This window comes from Cibotium barometz, chromosome 15 (genome assembly GCF_041138505.1).
Source record: "Cibotium barometz isolate CiBa-2024 chromosome 15, ASM4113850v1, whole genome shotgun sequence".
Lineage (NCBI taxonomy): Eukaryota > Viridiplantae > Streptophyta > Polypodiopsida > Cyatheales > Cibotiaceae > Cibotium > Cibotium barometz.
In genome coordinates this window covers 15,053,088-15,073,479 of record NC_141060.1, presented here as the reverse complement: position 1 = coordinate 15,073,479, position 20,392 = coordinate 15,053,088, and the positions used below count along the sequence as shown (strand labels likewise).

The 20,392-nt window shown below is 38.3% G+C and overlaps 1 protein-coding gene across 5 annotated transcripts; it reads right to left on the bottom strand.

Moving 5' to 3' along the window:
- Window positions 1-12,006: 12,006 nt before the first annotated feature.
- On the bottom strand, window positions 12,007-16,812 carry LOC147630996 (NAC domain-containing protein 37-like). 5 transcript variants are annotated; one of them, XM_086809008.1, is made up of 4 exons: window positions 15,556-16,192; window positions 15,052-15,254; window positions 13,558-13,859; window positions 12,007-12,913 (listed from the first exon to the last, which is right to left on the bottom strand). In XM_086809008.1, the coding sequence occupies exons 2-4, from the start codon at window positions 15,221-15,223 to the stop codon at window positions 12,149-12,151; spliced, it is 1,239 nt and encodes a 412-aa protein (XP_086665134.1). In that variant the 5' UTR covers window positions 15,224-15,254; window positions 15,556-16,192; the 3' UTR covers window positions 12,007-12,148. The 5 variants fall into 5 exon arrangements, with proteins under 5 accessions (XP_086665134.1, XP_086665135.1, XP_086665131.1 ...); XM_086809009.1 differs by lacking the exon at window positions 15,556-16,192 and adding an exon at window positions 16,613-16,812 and having other exon boundaries at window positions 12,008-12,913; window positions 15,052-15,251; XM_086809005.1 differs by having other exon boundaries at window positions 12,008-12,913; window positions 15,052-15,251; window positions 15,443-16,191.
- Between the last annotated feature and the right edge of the window lie 3,580 nt (window positions 16,813-20,392).

Below are 20,392 nucleotides of genomic sequence, written 5' to 3'. Positions count from 1 at the left end.
TAACGATATCATATAAGCCCTCAAATGTGAAAAAATGTCTGGTTTTCATGCTATCCTGAGAGGATGCTTAAAAGCAAAGAGTGGGGAACCTTGATCTTGCTACCAACCCCTTGTGCATATTTGATTTTTCAAGATATGTACATGTTTATATGGTTCAAGGCTCACATCTATTTTTTTAAGAAAACTAGCTTGCACACTCAAGAAAGCTAATTTTAAACTAAACTACTTTTAAAGTAACCTATTCTCAAAGAATACATATTTGTAAAGCACACCATTTTGAGCCCCAAAAACTATCCCAAGAAATATATTTACGTACCCTAAGAGGAAGTACTGTGGGCCCACTCGTGTGGAGGCAAATTGGACCCAATATTTTTTCTTTAGTATTCCTTTGTTCTATTTGTTCTCAATATGCTATTTCTTGCAATCACTAATTTGGGTTCATTTCAACATCACACAACATTTATGAGGGTGGCAAGAAAATTGATGTTTATGGTTACATAGGGAGATTGAATTGGAATCTCTTATGATATGAGATCATTATCACTATATATCAAGGAGAAGGTCCTTTAGGAGGAGAGGTTGACTTGGCTTATATCAATTTAAACATGCAAGTGAATGACATATTCACTAAGCCATTAGGTGTAGATAAGTTTGAGAATTTTAAAGATATGATTGGTGTCCATGATCTTGAGCGGGAGTGGTAAAGAGTGTTAAGACATCAAACAAGCTTAAACATGGCACAGACACCCCTACATGACACATGGCATTATGCACATCAAATGGAACTAAGTAATAGCATTGAATGTGACCATGATCTTGGACATTAGAATAATAGCTAAGTGTGTGTATTTTATCAATAACAACCAACACATGGCCAATATGTGTGGACACTTTAAGTGAATTGACTGCGTGTGGCTAGGTAAGATTGGAGAAAATTAAGAAAGAAAGAGATGGAAGCTAGGAGTCCATTATAGAGAAGCTTGAGCTGCATTTTATGTGTGAAATTAGCATATCATTAAGTTAATGTAGACCCAAATTGGTTGTCTATAATAGACTCTGCATATTACTCTCTCATTCACTACAACACGTCGGGGGTGCAACAACGTTTTCTAGCAGTGTTTCAGCAGCGCTTTTTTTTCGGGATGTCGGGGATTCCGTTCACTGCTCCATAGCGTTTATAGCTACGAAGATTTGCTGCTGAGCAGTGCTTTTATAGCAGCAAAATTTCACTGCTGAACATAGAAGATAGCAGTGAAATTATGTTGTTATTTTTGTTGCATGAAATTCTAGAGAGTTAATGGATGCTAAATTTTGAAAATACATCACATGCACACAAAAAATGATATATAGTTTTAAAAAATCATGCATTGAAACCCTTAGAGCCATGTTTCACGAGCATTAAAAAAAAGATAGTTGAAAACTTTTGAGAAGCGAAACAATGTCAAGATCATGAATCTATCCCATCTTGTAATAAATCCATATGTGTTGCTTCATCAATGTCTATATTGTCTATATCTAATGGAAGCTCAATGAAAAGATGGGGTTCCATATCAATATCAATATCACTATCATGATCCAATGAAGCATTCTCATGATTGATAGGTGACTCATCATCTTCTTCCAATTGATGTTCCTCATTCTCTTCATTGTCCCCGTCCAAAATGTTTTCTTCATTGTCTTCTTCCAATGAGCCAATTTGAGGTAGTACTTGCACCTCATCCAGAGATTCGGCCTCCACACCTTGATCTTGAAAGATATGTTTTGAACGAGGGAAAACTTGTATAACATACCACCCACTTTGGATCAATTCGATCGCCGCCGTGAAACATAACCTAATATCACAAAGCAAAGGGGTTACACTTTTATTATACTACATCAAGATTTAATTTGGGATTGGTTGGGTTACTAACCTATTGACAGTGTTGAGGTAGTACGACGGTATCTTTCTCGTCATTCCAAAACTTGGTGGAATTAATTTGGAAGAACACACTTGGATGTTTCTTCATCATCACGGTAGCTTGAGCACCTCTATATATCACCTTGAACCATTTGACATCAAAGATGAATAGACTAAATTCTCTAAATCCAACCTCAAGAATATTCTCAATAGTTCCACAATACTCAAGATTGTCCTCTATGACATTGGTATCATGTCTAGTGGCTTGACTTTTTTGCTCAAAAGTTGCCATCACACCATAATCAAATGTGTTTCTTTTAGAATCCACACGCTCCATGTGAAAGTGACTTCCCTCTAACCATATTGCATTATATAGTTTGTACTAACATTAAACAAAAGCATGACATTTAGTATATATAGTGCATTAAACAAGGTATATACGTGAGATAGAGATGAAGAATGTACTTACTTGAGGGTCACATCCTCTTGCATGCTCTTCTCTTGTAATCATCTCTCCATTTTGTGATGCCATCGATATTGCCATACGAAGCCATTCTATATTGATCACATTTGGTAGAGGTTCCAAGCTAGGTGGGAATGGCAAGTGTCTATTTGCTCTTTTAAAAGCTCTTCTCTCATCCTTTTGTCTATTCATTACATCCTTGAATCTCCCAATCCACTTCTCCATGATGGGACTACTTAGAATATAGAATGTATTCACCTTGTGGCGTAATGCTTCATCCAGTCTTCTTTGCCTTCCTTTTGCTTGAGGCACATTAGTGATTAGTCGGTCATCCTCCTCATTGCTCCATAATCGTGGCATGGAAGGATCTATGCAAGATATATGTTTTGAGATATACACAAGAGACTTTTGCATCAACAATCCCTCTCCCATGCTTGCTTCTGGCCTTGCTCTTTGTCTCACAAAGTCCTTCAAGGTTTTCATGAACCTTTCAAGGAAAAACATCCATCGAACATGAACAAGGCCACACAACGCCACTTCATCAACCAAATGCACCACAAGATGCAATTGCCTAGTGAGAATTGTTCGAGGTAAGTTGTCCTTGATCATACACAGTGCCTCAATAATGATTGAGACAAGCCATCTCAATGGATGTAAGATCTATCTCCTTTAAGGATATGTACCTACATACATAGCAATTATGTGTACTATTTACCGTATGCATAGGGCCTATGCGTACGGTCGTATGCCGTATGCATAGGCCTTTACATACGGCTTATGCATAAGGCCTATGTATATGGCATACGGCCTATGCATATGGCCTTATGCATAGGCCATATGCCGTATACATATGGCTTATGCATACGACCTATGCATAGAGATATGGGACATTGTTATATGCCATCTAGAATGCTGCTTATGTCAAGCTAGGAGTGGTTATCCGCAAGTAGGTGGTTATAGTGGAGGGGGAGCCCTCGATCTTCTCACTATCCTTCTCTTGCGAAATAGGAGTTTCCTTTGGCTTTAATAGTGGGGAGCGTGTGGAAAGTCCTCAGAAGCTATCATTCGAAAGGGGCACTATCCACCTTGCTTGTCTAAGTAGTATTGTATGTAACAATGTCCTAATATCACAGGTTGTATTTTTTTGTCTAAGCTTGTGTTGTTGTTTTCTCTTGGTTGGCTTGACATATGCGAGGTAAGTGGCCTTATTCATTCAACCTCATGTTTATTGCACCCTTGGGTGCCGATTTTAGGAAATGGACTTATGCATAGAGATATGGGGGATTGTTATATGCCATCTAGAATACTGTTTATGTCAGGTTAGGAGTGGTTATCCGCCAAGTAGGTGGTTATAGTGGAGGGGGAGCCCTCGATCTTCTCACTATCCTTATCTTGCAAAAGAGGAGTTGCCTTTGGCTTTAATAGTGGGGAGCGTGTGGAAAGTACTCAGAAGATATCATCCAAAAGGGGCACTATCCACCCTGCTTGTCTAAGGAGTATTGTAGGAGGTCTTAACCATGTTCTAATATCACATGTTTTATTCTCTGTCTAAGCTTTAAGTATGTCTTGGGTTAGATCAATTGTGTTTTGTTTCCTATGCATGTATGTAGTAGCAATGTCAATCGACCCATTCACAAGATCGCAATGTGGCCAATCTGCTATCCATTATAAATGAACGATATCGGCAGCAAGCTTGGTTGTAGTTTACACAGACACAAGTATGGTTCTATCAAACCTTTTCACATACACAAAGTTAATCTTTTATGCATTCTCATTAGGAACTCAATGGAGTCTTTTTGGGCCCTTTAATTTGCCATGAGGTTATGGAAACGTTTAACTTTTTGACAAATAGGAGCCCGCCATGTAAGCAAAAACCATGGGTTTGTAAGAGAGGTGTAAGAGTGGTCAAAGGGTGCACTTTTCCCCCCAAAAGGGGGGAGGGGCAATTTTACAATTTTCGGACCTCCATAACTTCTACATACAAGCTCCGATTTGAGCGGAGATTACAGATCCGTGATCTACGCATCAAGAGCTTTCCATAGATATGTTACATGATATGGTTTTATTTGCTAGATTTTAAATTCCATTTTTCCCCCAAAATTCAAATTAGAATAAAGTAGCCGTTTTGAAGCTTCAAATTAGAAAACGTTTCTTCTTAAGAGAAAAGGTTTGACTCCCTTAAACTGCCAAATAAAAGGGCCCAAGAAGACTTCATTGAGTTCCTAATGATTTGTCTTATATTTTAATCTTATATGTAGGCGAGCTTGCAGTCAATCAGTCAGTCGACGCCATGGGGGCAAACTACCCCACTTATATTTTAATCTTATATGTAGGCGAGCTTGCAGTCAGTCAGTTGACGCCATGGGGGCAACCTACCCCACTTGGCCAGTCGACGTTGTGGGGGCAATCTACCCCACTTGCTCAGTCAGGGGCAGACCATGCCTTTGATAGGCGTGGAGCCGAGTGGTGTAGGCCCGTCATGATATGGGTGTGATGAGCCTACACCACCTTCCTCTACCAAACCCACCTCCTCTCCCTCACGTCTATCTTCACCACCACCACCACCACGTAGTAGGGAGTCTGGGGGGGTAGTAGACGTGTTAGTGGGGGGGGGGGAGCCAGCTACTTTTACTTTGGCAAAAGTAGCACTAGGTCTCTTGATGCGTCTCCCAAATAGGGGGGGTCATCATTTACACATTATGAGCCAGCCCCCAGGAGACCCACTCCACTGTTTGATCCACACCTCCTACCATACACCATGGATGCGGATGGTGCCCTCATGATGGATGCATGAGAAAAGCGAGTCATGGATTGTATGCATGTACTTGCAAACCTAGAGTTCGTGAACTCCAAAAAGTGGAAAGCATAAGATGAACTTTCTAAGTAGTATGTTATAGATGTGCTTAAGTCGGAGTTTCCCATGCCACATGCGGGTCTGTGCTTCTCTGAGGAGTGGATGAAGAAACGCAGGAGAAGCCTAGTGTGTGTACGGATGAGGAGTGGAGGCACCCATGCAGTTTTGTGAGAAAGCACCCATGTGCTTCTCAACAACAAGCGGCCGGCGAGTGTTTCTCGACTATAGAAGTGAGGGGCTTCGCACTTCGGCTCCGGTGGGAAATCCTCCTTTCTTGCTCGTTTTGTAAGTATCATTTCTTCTCTCCTTTCATTTCGTTTTGTACTATATTGTTTTCTTGAAATAATTATATATTTTCTTAATTGTTTTTGTAGAGGGAGGTTGTTGGGTGTGACCCAACAAAGGAGGAATATGACTATAGGTATAGAGCCCCCCGTCTGCGATTGTGGGCGTGGATGCGTACGCAAGGTGTGGGCTTGGATGAGTCCATTTTGGGGACTCAAGTTGATGAGGTAATGTGTTGCCTAAACCATTGTCTTTTCTATGTCTAATTGTAATTCCCTTGCTTACTTTACGCTTGATGACATGTATGTAGGATGAAGGGGAAGAAGAGGAGGAGGATCCACATTATTAGCGCGTGAAGCAAGTGAAGAGGATGAGGAATCGGATGATGAAGATTACTCGGAATCCGATGAGGATTCCAGTTAGCCACCCACCTCTTCATTGTAAAAACTTTATGTATATATGGCCAAAGGCCTAACAATTTCTAAAACATAATAACTTTTTGGGCTCAATTGCATTCTCCACAATGTATGTGTTTCTTGTATTTGTGTTTGTGTTACAGATCTGAAACTGACTCTGTTTTAATTTTTTTTTTAAAGAGTTGGGGTAGATGGGGGAGTCCTGTGCAGACTCCCCAGTTCGCTCCAACTCTTTTTTTGCTATGCAGAGCGTTCACTGTCAGCATAGTGAAAATATAAGTCGCTGCTGTGAGTAGCGAATAGCAGCGATATTTTGATTGTTATTTTTGCTGTTGAGCAGCAAACCCATTTGCAATAAAAATAGTAGTGTTTCTAGCAAACGAAAATGGCTCGAGACGTAGTTGTGCTTCTAGTTATAAAAATGCTGCTATTTTCGTTTTGCTAGACCCTCATTCTGTTGTAGTGATTCAAGTGTATTAGCAAGCTTCCATGTATTATTGTTGACTGTGAAAAACATCATTAAAGTAGGGCACCTAACCATATTTCCACCCTTTATTAAATTGATTACAAATTGTCCACAATCGCAAGCATTGAAAAGTAAGGAAAAAAAGGTACATATGTCAATTGATTGCAAGAGTGGAGCTAAAACATGGCTATAGGTGCATAGGCCCTCCTTCAGAAGGAGGATTAACAACCTTGAATATGCACATGGTGCCACTTTTGATAGATAAGCCATTACATTGATGGATCCCTATGGCATTACTATAGAAAAAGTGAGGCATCGATCCATAAGCAAATGAAGATTGTTTCTAACCCCTCTACATCTAGAACATTCATCTATAAGTCAATTCCATATTTGACACTCTGTATTCTTTGTACACCACCACTCTCTCAACTCACTCTTTTCGTGCCATTGGTAGCTCATTGAGAATTATACTAAAGATTTGCAGAATTTCACAAGCTAGTGTGCTATTGTGGACACCCAAAATGAAAGTAATGAAAAGGAATCTAACACCTTATTCATTGAGCATCAAATAAGAAAATATGAGTTTTATTTTCTCAATGTTGTTGAGATTAGACTCTAAGTAATGCTTCAAAAGCAATACTGGCACTACTACAAGAGAATGAGAACAAAGCCACCAAACTAGAGAGAGATGGAGAAGTGAGAGAGGAGCCATGGGCAAATTCGCGATCTGGTAGGGTATGCCCGGATATATGTGCGTCTATATCCACGCCTATAAGCGCATCTATACTGATATAGACATGCTTATAGATGTGCATATAGATGTGAGAATAGACGCACTCTGTTAAAAAAAAATTCGAATAATCCCGCGTCGATGCCGCAACTATTTTTGCTTCCCCTCTGCTCCCTCTCCCCTGTACATAACCCTAAGTTTTTGTAACCCTCTCTTCCTCATGAGATGGATGCACCTCACCCTTTGTCCTCTCCTTACAAAGTCTCCTCTCAAGTCTCCTCCCAAAGACGATTCCTCATAAGGTAATCTCTATCCCACTTGTCTCTCCCACCTCTTCATACATTCATGATTTTTTAATGGTATGTTTAGAATTAGGGTTTTTGATTGGTATTCTCTTCACTCTCTCTTTCTCTCTCTCTCATACATAAGCTTCTTATGTTTAAAATTTTTGAATGGTATTCTCTTCTCTATCTCTATCTCTATCTCTATCTCTATCTCTATCTCTCTCTCTCTCTCTCTCTCTCTCTTTCTTATGCATAAGCCTAAGAGGCCTCTTATGCATAAGAGGCCATAAGAGGCCATAAGAGGCTTATACTTAAACCTCCTTATGCATAAGGCTTAAAACTCCTTGTGTATCCATGCTATTTACACTTTTAGGGCTTTGTATTACTAATTATTTTCTCAACTTTTTGTTTTGTTTTGTAGGTCTTATAATCCTCTCTTTCAACTTCACCAAAAAGAGGTAAATGTTTTTCTTTCTTTCCTCTCTTTTCGATTTTGTATGTATGCATTAGGTTCTTAGGGATTTTGTATGTATGCATTACTAATCCTTTCCTTACCCTTTTGTTGGTTTTGTAGGTCTTCTAATCTTCTCTTTTAACATCACCAAAAAGAGGTAAGTGCTTTCCTATCTTTCCTATATTTTTCTCCTCTCTTTCCTCTATTTTTATCTACCAAAAAGAGGGGTTTGTTTTGTAGGTCCTCTATGCATAGAACTTAATCTATGAATAGAGCTCTAATCATAGAGCTTAATCTATGCATTAAGCTCTATTCGTAGAGCTTAATGCATAGATTAAGCTCTATGCATGCATTCATAATGCAAAGAGATCAATGCATAGATTAAGCTCTATGCCTGCATTAAGCTCTAAGCATTGAGCTTAATGCATGTATAGAGCTTAATCTTTTCGATTTTGTATGTATGCATTAGGTTCTAAGGGCTTTTGAATGTATGCGCATTACTAATCCTTTTTCTCACTCTTTTGTTGGTTTTGTAGGTCTTCTAATCTTCTCTTTCAACATCACCAAAAAGAGATAAGTGCTTTCCTATCTTTCCTCTCTTTCCTCTCTTTCCTATCTTTTTATCCTCTTTCCTCTATTTTTATCTACCAAAAAGAGGGGTTTTGTTTTGTAGGTCCTCTATGCATAGAGCTTAATCTATGAATAGAGCTCTAATCATAGAGCTTAATCTATGCATTAAGCTCTATTCGTAGAGCTTAATGCATAGATTAAGCTCTATGCATGCATTCATAATGCATAGAGATCTATGCATAGACTAAGCCCTATGCACAGAGCTCTATGCATGTATTAAGCTCTATGCATAGAGCTTAATATTTTCGATTTTGTATGTATTCATTAGGTTCTTAGGGATTTTGTATGTATGCATTACTAATCCTTTCCTCACCCTTTTGTTGGTTTTGTAGGTCTTCTAATCTTCTCTTTCAACATCACCAAAAAGAGATAAGTGCTTTCCTATCTTTCCTCTCTTCCCTATCTTTTTATCCTCTCTTTCCTTTATTTTTTATCTACCAAAGAGAGGGGTTTTATTTTGTAGGTCCTCTATGCATAGAGCTTAATCTATGAATAGAGCTCTAATCATAGAGCTTAATCTATGCATTAAGCTCTATTCGTAGAGCTTTATGCATAGATTAAGCTCTATGCATGCATTCATAATGCATAGAGATCTATGCATAGATTAAGATCTATGCATGCATTAAGCTCTATGCATAGAGCTTAATCTATGCATGCATTAAGCTCTATGCATGCATGCTTAATGCATAGTGCCGGGGTACGGTTTAGTTTAGGTTAGTGTGGCTTGCATAGTGCTTTATGCATAAGCCTCATGCATAGCTTTATGCATAAGGCCTCATGCATAAAGCATTATGCTTAAAGCTTTATGCATAATGCCTCATTCATGCTTTATGCATAAGCTTTAGCATAGCTTGCATAAGGCTTGCATAGTGGCGTAGTTTGCATAAGGCTTGCATAGCAACGTAGTATGCATAAGGCTTGCATAGTGGCGTAGTTTGCATAAGGCTTTCATAGCGGCATAGCTTGCATAAGCTTTTGTATGTATGCATTACTAATCCTTTTCTCAGCCTTTTGTTGGTTTTGTAGGTCATCTAATCCTCTCTTTCAACATCACGAAAAAGAGGTAAGTGCTTTCCTCTCTTTCCTCTATTATTATTGCACCCTTGGTGGGTGCTGGGGATTTGTCTTGTAGGTTTGCGCATAAGCGTAAGACCTCCACGTTCATGAGATGTGAAACCTCACAGTTATCATGGCTCTCATGAGAGTGGCAGTCGTCACGTCGTCATAGGGAGGGTAGTCGTGGAGATAGTGGGAGTGGTACCTCACACTGCACTAGCACTCAGAGTGGAGGTAGAGGAGATAGAGGATGCCTAGGGTAGTGCTTTGGGGGTGGGGATAGTTCTTTAGAGTCACTGCCACATCATGGTGATATATCATATTATGATATCACAGATGTGGGTGGCATAGTTGATGACTCTCGTGGAAGGAGGTGGTAAACTACTTGCGCCAAGTACTTTTTGCACACTATAAAGACTACTTTATACATTTTAAGTAGCAAAGGGAGAGCTTAGTGGATGATTGTATTAAAGCTATCCACAAGAAGTATCCTAATCCTTACGACCAAAGGTTTAACAGTAGATGCGCACGACACAAAATCAAAGACATACTTAAGAATAGGAGGTCTCTAGTAAGGAGACATGCAAAGGAGGAGAAAGCCCGAATAGATGCCGGTCAAAATGGACATGGTAAGCCATCTATTGCTCATAAGGGCAAGTGGAAGAAAGCCAAGAAGGAGCTCTTAGAAGGAGTAGTGAACCAGCAACAAAGAGAAGCGTGGTGAATACAAATGGAGCGATATGGATCATTGCACTTTGGATCTAGAGGTTGTGCATCATGGGAGGCCGAGTTTGTATGTATAGTGCAACTTCATGTCTTTCCTTTGTATTCTCTCTACTTAAGTTGTGTTATAATGTCTGTCTTGTGATGTAGCGTGACATTGTGAGTAGAGATCCTACCCCAGCAGAGATTGGCTACCATCGTCGCCATAGTAGTAGAGGAGATACATGGGATTACCTTCACGATGAAGGGATCATCTTTGACGAATAATACAATCAAGCAAGGAGAACATCAATGCAGGTAATACTTTTTATTTTTATTTACAAAACATGTTTTGACCTTTATAATACTTTACAAAACATGGGATTATCTTCACGATGAAGGGATCATCTTCGACGAACAATACAATCAAGCAAGGAGAACATCAATGCAGGTAATACTTTTTATTTTTATTTACAAAACATGTTTTGACCTTTATAATACTTTCCATTTTTATTTATATATATCTTCACTTTGTGTAGGCATAAGATGGACAAGATGACTCAGAGAGTGATGACTCCTGTGAGTAGTCGCCCACTAGTTTTTCTTCATGTATAGTTTTGGTTTATGCACCTATGTTTCTTTTTCAAGCCTCATGTGGCTACCATCATGTATGGATAACTTCTTAGATATAAGATGAAATTTTTGATCTTCTTTATGTATCTATGTTTTTATTCAAGCCTTATGTGGCTATGATCATGTATGGACAAATTTTTGGATATAAAATATAATTTCTCTTTTTCTGTAATCAATATTCGAAGTGTGTTCACAAATCTTTTTGTGCATATCTATCTTTAATTTAAGTTTTTATGTTGATATCTTTGCTGATCTTGATTCGCCTATGTACAAGTAAGCAAAACCTTAAACCAAAGAGCTGCCTGCGCAAAAAATGTAGCTGCATGTGCAGAAAATACAACTGCATATGCAACTGCATAGGCAGCTCTGTGGGAAAAAAAATTAAATTCCAGAGCGCGTCTATAATGGAGGCTATAAGTGTGTCTATAATACTGATATAGATACGCATATAGACACGTGTATAGACGCAATTTTAGACGCACTTATAAACGTACTCGTAACATTTTAAACCACATTATCAAAATACGTCTATAAACGCGCCTATGGTCACTTTTCCTTGTAGTGTGGAAGTTGATCTTACATGTTATTCATCAAATAAGAGAAGAAGAATCTGACTTACTCAATATTGTTCAGTTATCCTTTATTTTAAAAGCGATAATGAACCTAAAGTAGCAATAGCATGACCATTTTATACTTATCTAGACCACATTATATATCTGGTATCAACATCCATATCATTAAACCATTTCTATATAATCAACATCCTTTAAGTATTGTTTCAACTAGCTACACACACCAACCTTGCCACCATCATTTTCCTCTCCTTTTGTATCATAACTTACAAGTGCCTCAATAATGTACCTAAAAAGAGTGACAAAATCACAATGTGGAGTGCATTTGCTGATAAACATGCATTTGCAACATAGACATTCTCCAAGGCCATCAAAGTACACACACCCTTGAAATATAGGGTGTTGATAACATTATATATGATCACAATGTCATTATTATTTTGCCTTGGCTCAAAATTTAAAAAGTACACGACTCACACACACTAGAGAGGGATATTTGAACCTATCACCTAGGGACTCTCATAAATATGCAAGCAATTATCCTAATAAGCTATTCTCTGCTCACATAATAATTAACAGCTATTGCAGCATGTGATTAATGGGTGATTAATGCGAACTTTTTAAAAAACAAAGGTTTCAATTATAATGAGCTTTATTTGCCCAATATACATTGCACTCATGCTAGAAAATTACTAGTTTGTTTTGTTTACCTTGGGAAGTTCCAAAGCTCTATTTCACAGCTAGATGGGTAGTTATCTAGTGGCTGTTGTATTCTACTAAGTTGTGCATTGAACTCGAGGAGAAGTGGATCACCTGCAAAGTTGGCAACACCATCCGCACCACGGTATCTTGCAAGGTTATCATGCAAGTTCCAATGGTAATTGTCAGCAATTTGCGCAGTATTATTGTCAATATAATGGGCTAGATCCTCCTCTGTCATGAAGAAAGCTTTGCCATTGAAGAGAACGTCTTGCGTTTCTATAGTATAATTATTTGGGTATTGTAATATTTGTTGTGTTCTTTGGCCACCTTCTGTGAGATTAACCCTCTTAAACTGGTTTAATGCGCTTGAATGCAAAGGAGGCCGATTGGTAATGGTAGGATTAGGGGCCACCATTATTTTGGGGCTCTCTAATTGTGGGAGTTGTAAGAAGGTGGTGCAGGGTGGTTGATGAGGGCGGCCCTGATCTAGTTCCACTAATTCTTGCTTGCAAAGGAAGGCAATATTAGTACAGCTAGGTGGTGCAGCTGCTGCATTAATAATACTATTGATCATTTCTCCTTGCTTTTTGGGAGATTTTTGAGCTTTAGAAACTGTAGCTGGTTTTGATCTCTCTCCTTCAACTGCCTGCAATTCATTGTCTGAGAGATTTGAGTTGCTCTGATGATCATAAGATGAGGCGCTTGTGCAGCTGCTTTTCTCTTCATAGTTCCTCTTCTTGAACACACGGCACACCACCCATCCATCCTCCTGCAGAGTGCACGTAAACATATATATTCATGTATTTGTATGTGTGTGTACACGCATGTGCCTGCTTGTACGTGTGTGCATGTAAAACATATATATTCATGTATATGTATGTGTGTGTACACGCATGTGCCTGCTTGTACGTGTGTGTACGTAAAACATATGTATTCATGTATATGTATGTGTGTGCACGCATGTGCCTGCTTGTAAGTGTGTAAGTGTGCCTGCTTGTAAGTGTGTGTACGTATATATACACATACACATATATGTACTGTGCGTATGTGCACGCATGTGCCTGCTTGTAAGTATGTGTACGTTTCCATCATACACATACACATATATGTACTGTGCGCACGGACGTACATAACTTATACATATGTACACCTATATTTACAAGCACACACACCTGCATGCACGAAACAAAGTTGCATGTTATATTTTATGTATAGATATATTTAACAACAAACACGTGTCCTTGCACACATACGCCCGTGTACACATACTCATGTTTCATCTCACCTATGTAATCATGCACACGTGTTTGCATGCACACCCAAATACACATTCATGTATCATGCATTCATAAGGTAGATAAGACATTGGGGAAAAGACTAGAGGTGGGGGCAATTAGATAAAGAAAAGCTTACATTAGTAGTGTGTTGATGGTGAAGGTCAGCATCTTGGAGGCGGTATTCATGCATGATCCAATCGGTTTTGAGGCCATGCGGGGCCCGGCCCTTGTAGAAGACGAGGGTCTTGCGCATGCCAATGCATTGGTCTGCTTGGTGGTGGTGTGAAAGGGAGGAGAGCACAGCCTTGTCCCGCCCGGTTGCCTTCCAGAAGCCCACCTTGGTGGCCCTGTTGGTTCTCGTCCCTGTGGGGTACTTTTTATCCTTGTGGCTAAAGAAATACCACTCTGTTTGGTGTGATGCATCCACCTTGAACTTTTCTATCATCACATGCAATGCATCATCATCATCATTATCATGAAATACATGCATACATCATCACATGCATCATCATCATCACCCTCATCACATGCATCATTGTCATCATCATCCTTATCATGAAATACATTCATACATCATCACATGCATCATCATCATCACCCTCATCACATGCATCATTGTCATCATCATCATTATCATGAAATACATTCATACATCATCACATGCATCATCATCATTATCATTCAATACACACACCCTTTTTTTTCAATGATTTTCGCTCACACACCTTTTTCAACCCATCCCTTGGTGGAGTAGAGGGGAGAAATGAGCTCGATTTGAACTTGTGTCTTGGCAAGTAGAGCTCCCAGCTCTACCTCTACCTCTACCTATGGGCTATTGTCCCTACCCCTACATTACACTACCTTGAGGCTTGCACTTCTCTATCATCACACACATCACCATCAGCACATCATTATGTAATTATAGCACATTACACCACCTTGCACTTCTCTACCATCACATACACAAACTTACAACCTTACTTCATACCTTGGGCATGGCAAATGCAAACATTGATACAACCCTTACGTTCAAGACATAAATGAAAAAAAATGGTAAAACTTGCTTTGTAATCTACACTTCACATATGGCCAAAAATTAATCATCCCTACTTAATCATTACCAATTCCTACTAGATTAGCCCATGGCCCAATGCTAATAACGACCGAGACGATGAAGCTAATGACTTACAACCGTTCTCGAGACGACGAAGCTAATGACAAAAGCGTTTCTCTGCTTGAGTCTCAGAGACGAGCATGCTCGTCTCTGACCCCGGCTCGAAAAACAAAAAAATTAGCCCATGGCCCATTGCTAATAACGTCAATGCAAAATAGCAATGCTTAATAACTTAGACTAAAGTTGGCCCATGGTTAATCATGATAATAAAGTTCCAAAAGGTAGGCAATTTTTATAATCCAGGGTTTAACTTAGATTGCTTACAACTAGGGAAAAAGAGTAATTTTCAAAAGCAAGAAATTGGAGATTAAATTGGAAATTAATTTTAATTGTTATGATGACTTAATTTAGATCGCTAACAACTAGGGAAAAGCAGTAATTTTCAAAAGCAAGAAATTAAAGATTATATTGGAAATTAATTTTAATTGTTAATTAAATGTGGAATAAAGTTCTTACCTCGTAGATCCCATGGTTCAAGCTTGTTCAAGTCCACCTCCTGGATGATATGGTCTAGATCAAACTTGTCCAAGGCCACTTTCTTCTTCAAATAATAATTAATTAACTCCTCATCAGTTGGGTGGAACCTGAAGCCCGGAGGAACATGATGTTGTAATTTTTTCTCAGACATACTTGCAATAAGACTCTAAAACTTTAATCTGCTGCACCCAAAAAAGGAAAACAAGAAACATCATAATTGAGTACAATTATTCACGAAAATCTAAAGAAAATTGAAGTATCCTACACTTAGGTTAACCACTGCATTCATCAACCTTCACCATAGATCAGTAATTATAACAGAAACTGGCAATTTGATACTAAACTCTTTCGGATTATAACAGTTTAGGACCTGATCAGGAGCTCGTAATCGAATATAGTTATAGGGTGATTAACATGGGATTAGTAGATACAGCCTGAATGCATACAGAATTATATAGATAGACAGAAAGGAGTAAGAAAAACCTTCGGCAATTAACTACTCAAAAGCTTGAGACGTCAAAGCTCGAGAACTAAGATGGTCCCATTAAAAAGGGTAATTAATCAAGGAGAAAAGCTTATAGATTGATTTAAGGGGGATTTGGTAGGGGGGGGGGGAGGAATTGGGATGAAGGGGTGTCTAGTTATATAGGAAGCACTACTAGAAATTGATTAATTTATGGATTAATGAGTAGTTAGACTTAATGAAAGACTGCACGCGGTAACGCGGTAAAGCAGGAGAACTTGCAAGGAAAGACTTAATGAAAGACTGCACGCAGTAGAACTTGCAAGGAAAGACTTAATGAAAGACTAGAAATTGATTAATTTATGGATTAATGAGTAGTTAGACTTAATGAAAGACTGCACGCAGTAGAACTTGCAAGGAAAGACTTAATGAAAGACTAGAAATTGATTAATTTATGGATTAATGATGAGTTAGACTTAATAAAAGACTGCACGGTAAAGCAGTAGAACTTGCAAGGAAGCTTGCTTCTAACTCTTAGTCTAGGGTTTTGAATGTGCGCTTATCATAAGGAAGGCACGAGGAAGCTTTCTAGCCAGAATATCATCGTCAATTGAATGCAGTATCTTTACAAAAAATATGTTACATTCTTACTCTCCTTACGTGTGGATTTATGCTTGATCCAGGAATTTGATGAACTGCACAATCTATATTGCTAGTGCAACTTTAATTTATAATGCTCTTGCTTTATCTATAGCTAGACTTTAAATCGATACTGAATATAAGCCACACAATGTGTATATTAAATTGATCCTGCATATAAGCCACACAAGGTGTATATTAGAGCAACATAATGCTACCGCTTACATATGAATATTATCTTAGCATGAATATAACCTAAGCCACACATACAAGGTGTACATTAGAGCAACATAATCCTACTGCTTACATATGAATACTATCTTAGCATGAATATAACCTAAACTTCAAAACATTGCTTAAATATGAATATTATCTTACTAGCATGAATATACCCTAAGCTTCATACATTGGTCTTGGATTGAATTATTCCAAACTTACTTCAAAAGCGTTTGTCCTCAAGAGCTGGCTAAAGGCTTTCCAAGACCAAGAAGAGAAGAAGTGCAAGGAGGAGCTCCTCTGTGTTGGGAGTATATATTAGACCCCACACAAAAGGAAGAAGAAAAGAAGAGCTTTAGCCTACTACTATCACCACCTTGTGGTCTCCTATAAAGCAAAATCATGGCTCACACCTTTGTCTAACACACCACCACACTGAAGTGAGAAAAAGAGCAAACAAACAAGAATAAAAGACACCACCACACTGAAGTGAAAGAGTAAACAAAACAAACAAACACACAAAAGATAAAACATCCCCACACGCCTCTACTCCTTATTTCATGTACACAACAAACCTTTCCTCCTTTTAGCCCACCCCTTAAGTCACCTTATCCACCTAACTTTCACCTCCCTCTAATTTACTCCTTAAATATTTGCCTTAACTACCCACTAACCCCTAGTTCCTCCTCAATTTCTTCACCACCAATTTGCAATTTCTTTCCTCCTTTTATTTTCACATTTTCTACCCTAGACAAACCCCTTTGTTTCCCCTTTTAGAAATCAGTGCCCCCCTTGCTTGACATGAATTATTATGGTACCCCACCTTCTAACCTGCCACCCCCTTCTTGTCTCTTCTCAAACCCTTTTTTTTCTCTCTATTGTCTTTATATCAAAGTTCACGAATCACACCCTTGAGAATCCATCTTTATCTTTGAGAAGGTTCTATCCTTTTTTTTAATTTTCCTCCAAAGCTTTATTCCTAGTATCTCTCATTTACATAATGTGTAAATGGGACATCACTTCTATTCTAAACTTTAACTTTTCCAAATTCTCTCTCTCTCTCACATACACACACTCACGCACACACACACACACACACATAGATGTGGGCACACATACATACACACATATAGCCACACACATGTATACATGCACACACCTACATATTTACATCACACACATGTAGCCACGTGCAAAAGCAAACATGCATACACACACGTAACACGCACACAAGAATTAATGTGTAGAATATCTATCCTTCTTGTTTTGTCATAGTTATTTTAGAGCCCCATCTCTTTTCTATCTCCTGTGCCAAGGACACCTTGTAATTGCTTTAAAGAAAGGAATAAAGGTAACTTAGTTTCTCATACCCATGTGCTACCTTCACCTTACCTGACATCATGGCATCTTCCCTCCTCTCTTGGTTTGATATTCACCTTGACATGTCCTTTTTGAGTCACATGTGCACATTATATAATTATTTTTCTTTGTAAAAGGGAAAGACTATCATCTTGCTCTAGTCTAAGTTTAGAAAAATGATGAGAGGTATGATTGCACCATTTCTCGCGTAAATTATATATATGGCCATGGTCAAATGCTCATTATTATCATGATATGAAAAGATCAAATTTCATATTTAAAAATCATGTGAAGGGATGTGCATGTGATTATTTAAAATTACATATGGAACAAACCCCAACTTTCATTGATGCATGTAAAAGGTAGATACATGTGAATCGTCCCTCTAGTAATGGTAACAAGTGTGCACATTGTTCGAGTGGCTCGAATGTGGAGAAAATAAAGTTAAATACACACACCCTTGATACACCCACGATGGTGATATGGGAGGAAAGTCTTTAAGGATTCTTTGATCATGTACAAGTGTTTAGCTTTGATCATATAGATTGGGCTCTTGAGCAAGGCAAAGCTGGCATTACTAGAATGTCTTGGGAGGTGGTACATGCGGGAGACTTGAGCCTCGATTGAGAATGCCTGGAGGGGTGTGTGCTTCTTCTAGGGAGGCATGGGCAAAGGGGGTGGAACGAAGAACTAGAAGTGACTTAAAGGGGGGAATATATATGCATGGTAAGTACTAAGGAGTAAGGAGAAGAGGGAAGATAAGGTAAGGTAATAAACGAAGATTTTTTTTAAAAATTATTTTTTGAAGGAAGAGGAGGTTAGTGAGAGAAAGAAAAGTATGACTAATTGTTGGGCAAGTGTCACGCTTGACGAGACAGCCGGTTCAAACTCCCGAGGTTGACAGCGATGCACAACGCGGGACCTTAGGATACGCGCTTTCCTAAGCTAATTTTCAAAAATCAAAGGATGACGGTAGGCCCCCCTTTTGTATCCGGATTTTACCCCCCCCCCAATTTTAGTCTATATTGTATGCCACATCAATCGTATTCTTTTTTTTTGGGGAACAATAATTATATGTATTTGTATTAACAAAAGCTTCCCTTTACAACAAGAGAAGGGAAGGACAAATCAATTGTATTCTAAATTGTTTCCCAAATCAAGTGTATTATACTCTTCTCAAAGTCAGTACCCCCTCCACATTACCAAAAAAACAAATTCGCATTCCTCAACATCTCAAAGTTAGCTTTGCCCCCTTCCTCCTCTATTGGAATGACTCGAGGATCCACTATTTGTTGACTCAAGACCTTTCAAACCTCACCCCTATCTTCTGCAAGTGTGTAATCATGTCTTTCCTTCTTACATTCTCATTACACATATCATCATTCTTTCTATGGTAAAACCAAAAAGTTGAGCTTGACGTGCGACTAAAATCACTTTCGAAATTTACACTACACAAGTACCTTTGTAATAAGGAGTTTGGTATTCTTTACTGGGCCTCCTATATTACTTGCCACATGCCTGAAACAACTTAACTAAGCTTGATGTTACTAAAATCACATTTGAATTGACAAAATAAAACTACTTTGCAACAATAAGTTTGGTAATCTTTGTTGAATCTTTTGCAATTGCCACCACCCACATGAAAACAACTCATTTTTCATCTTTAAATAATAACAACTCAACGAATCTAGTTTAGACACTTTCAAAATTGAAGCTCTTTGATGTACTTCAATGGCACTTTAACATTTATGCAATACATTAGCACTCATTGGTTTCTAGTATCTATTGAAAGTAGGACTCCTCTTCCATATTGGAGTTATTACAATTAAAGCCCACTCTATGTAAATGATAATTATTAATGATATGGCAACACTGTGTTCTCAACTATTTCATGGTTCTTGAAATGAAAGGTTTTCATAAATTTGGCTAAAACTTGGGCAAGCAAATAACTTATTCTCTATGTTGTAGAATATTTTTTTTCCCCACCATGAATTTTTCCACTAATGTGATTATAAACTTGGAATGGTGTAGGAGTTAGTCATGGAATATGAAGATCCTTCAAATTACATCCTAGTAATTCCTTGTTACATACCACTAGCATATAAGACTTGTAATATATCAAAAGAAAAGTCCAAAGGTTCTTCATTTTGTACTAAGTAAACATAAAATTTAACTTTAATATGCCTTTGACACTTAGTATCAAGTGATTCTCTAGAAGTAGAGTTGTTATTATTTAATACCAATCACTTCTAAAGTAAATCATTTCTCCCTGACATAAATATTCAATACCAATATACCAATCACTTCTCACGCAAATCACTTCTCTAGAATCTCAGAGTTTATTATCAGTACCACACTTCTAAAGAAAATCTTGAGCACTCATTTTGCATTGCTTGAGTTCTTTTTAGAAAGTAATATTTGTTTGCTTACACTTCATGTGAATTTTATTCCCTAGATTTGCATTTTTTTTAAGGGGAGAGAGAGAGAGAGAGAGAGAGAGAGAGAGAAAGAGAGGGAGAGAGATCCACTAAAGACCCTCTTTGAGAGATAAATTTCAACATTTAGTGGCCTATGGGACCAATACAAGGCCAAGGCAAGGTCTCTTTGAAACTTATTCTCTATGAGATAAAACCTACTAGATCA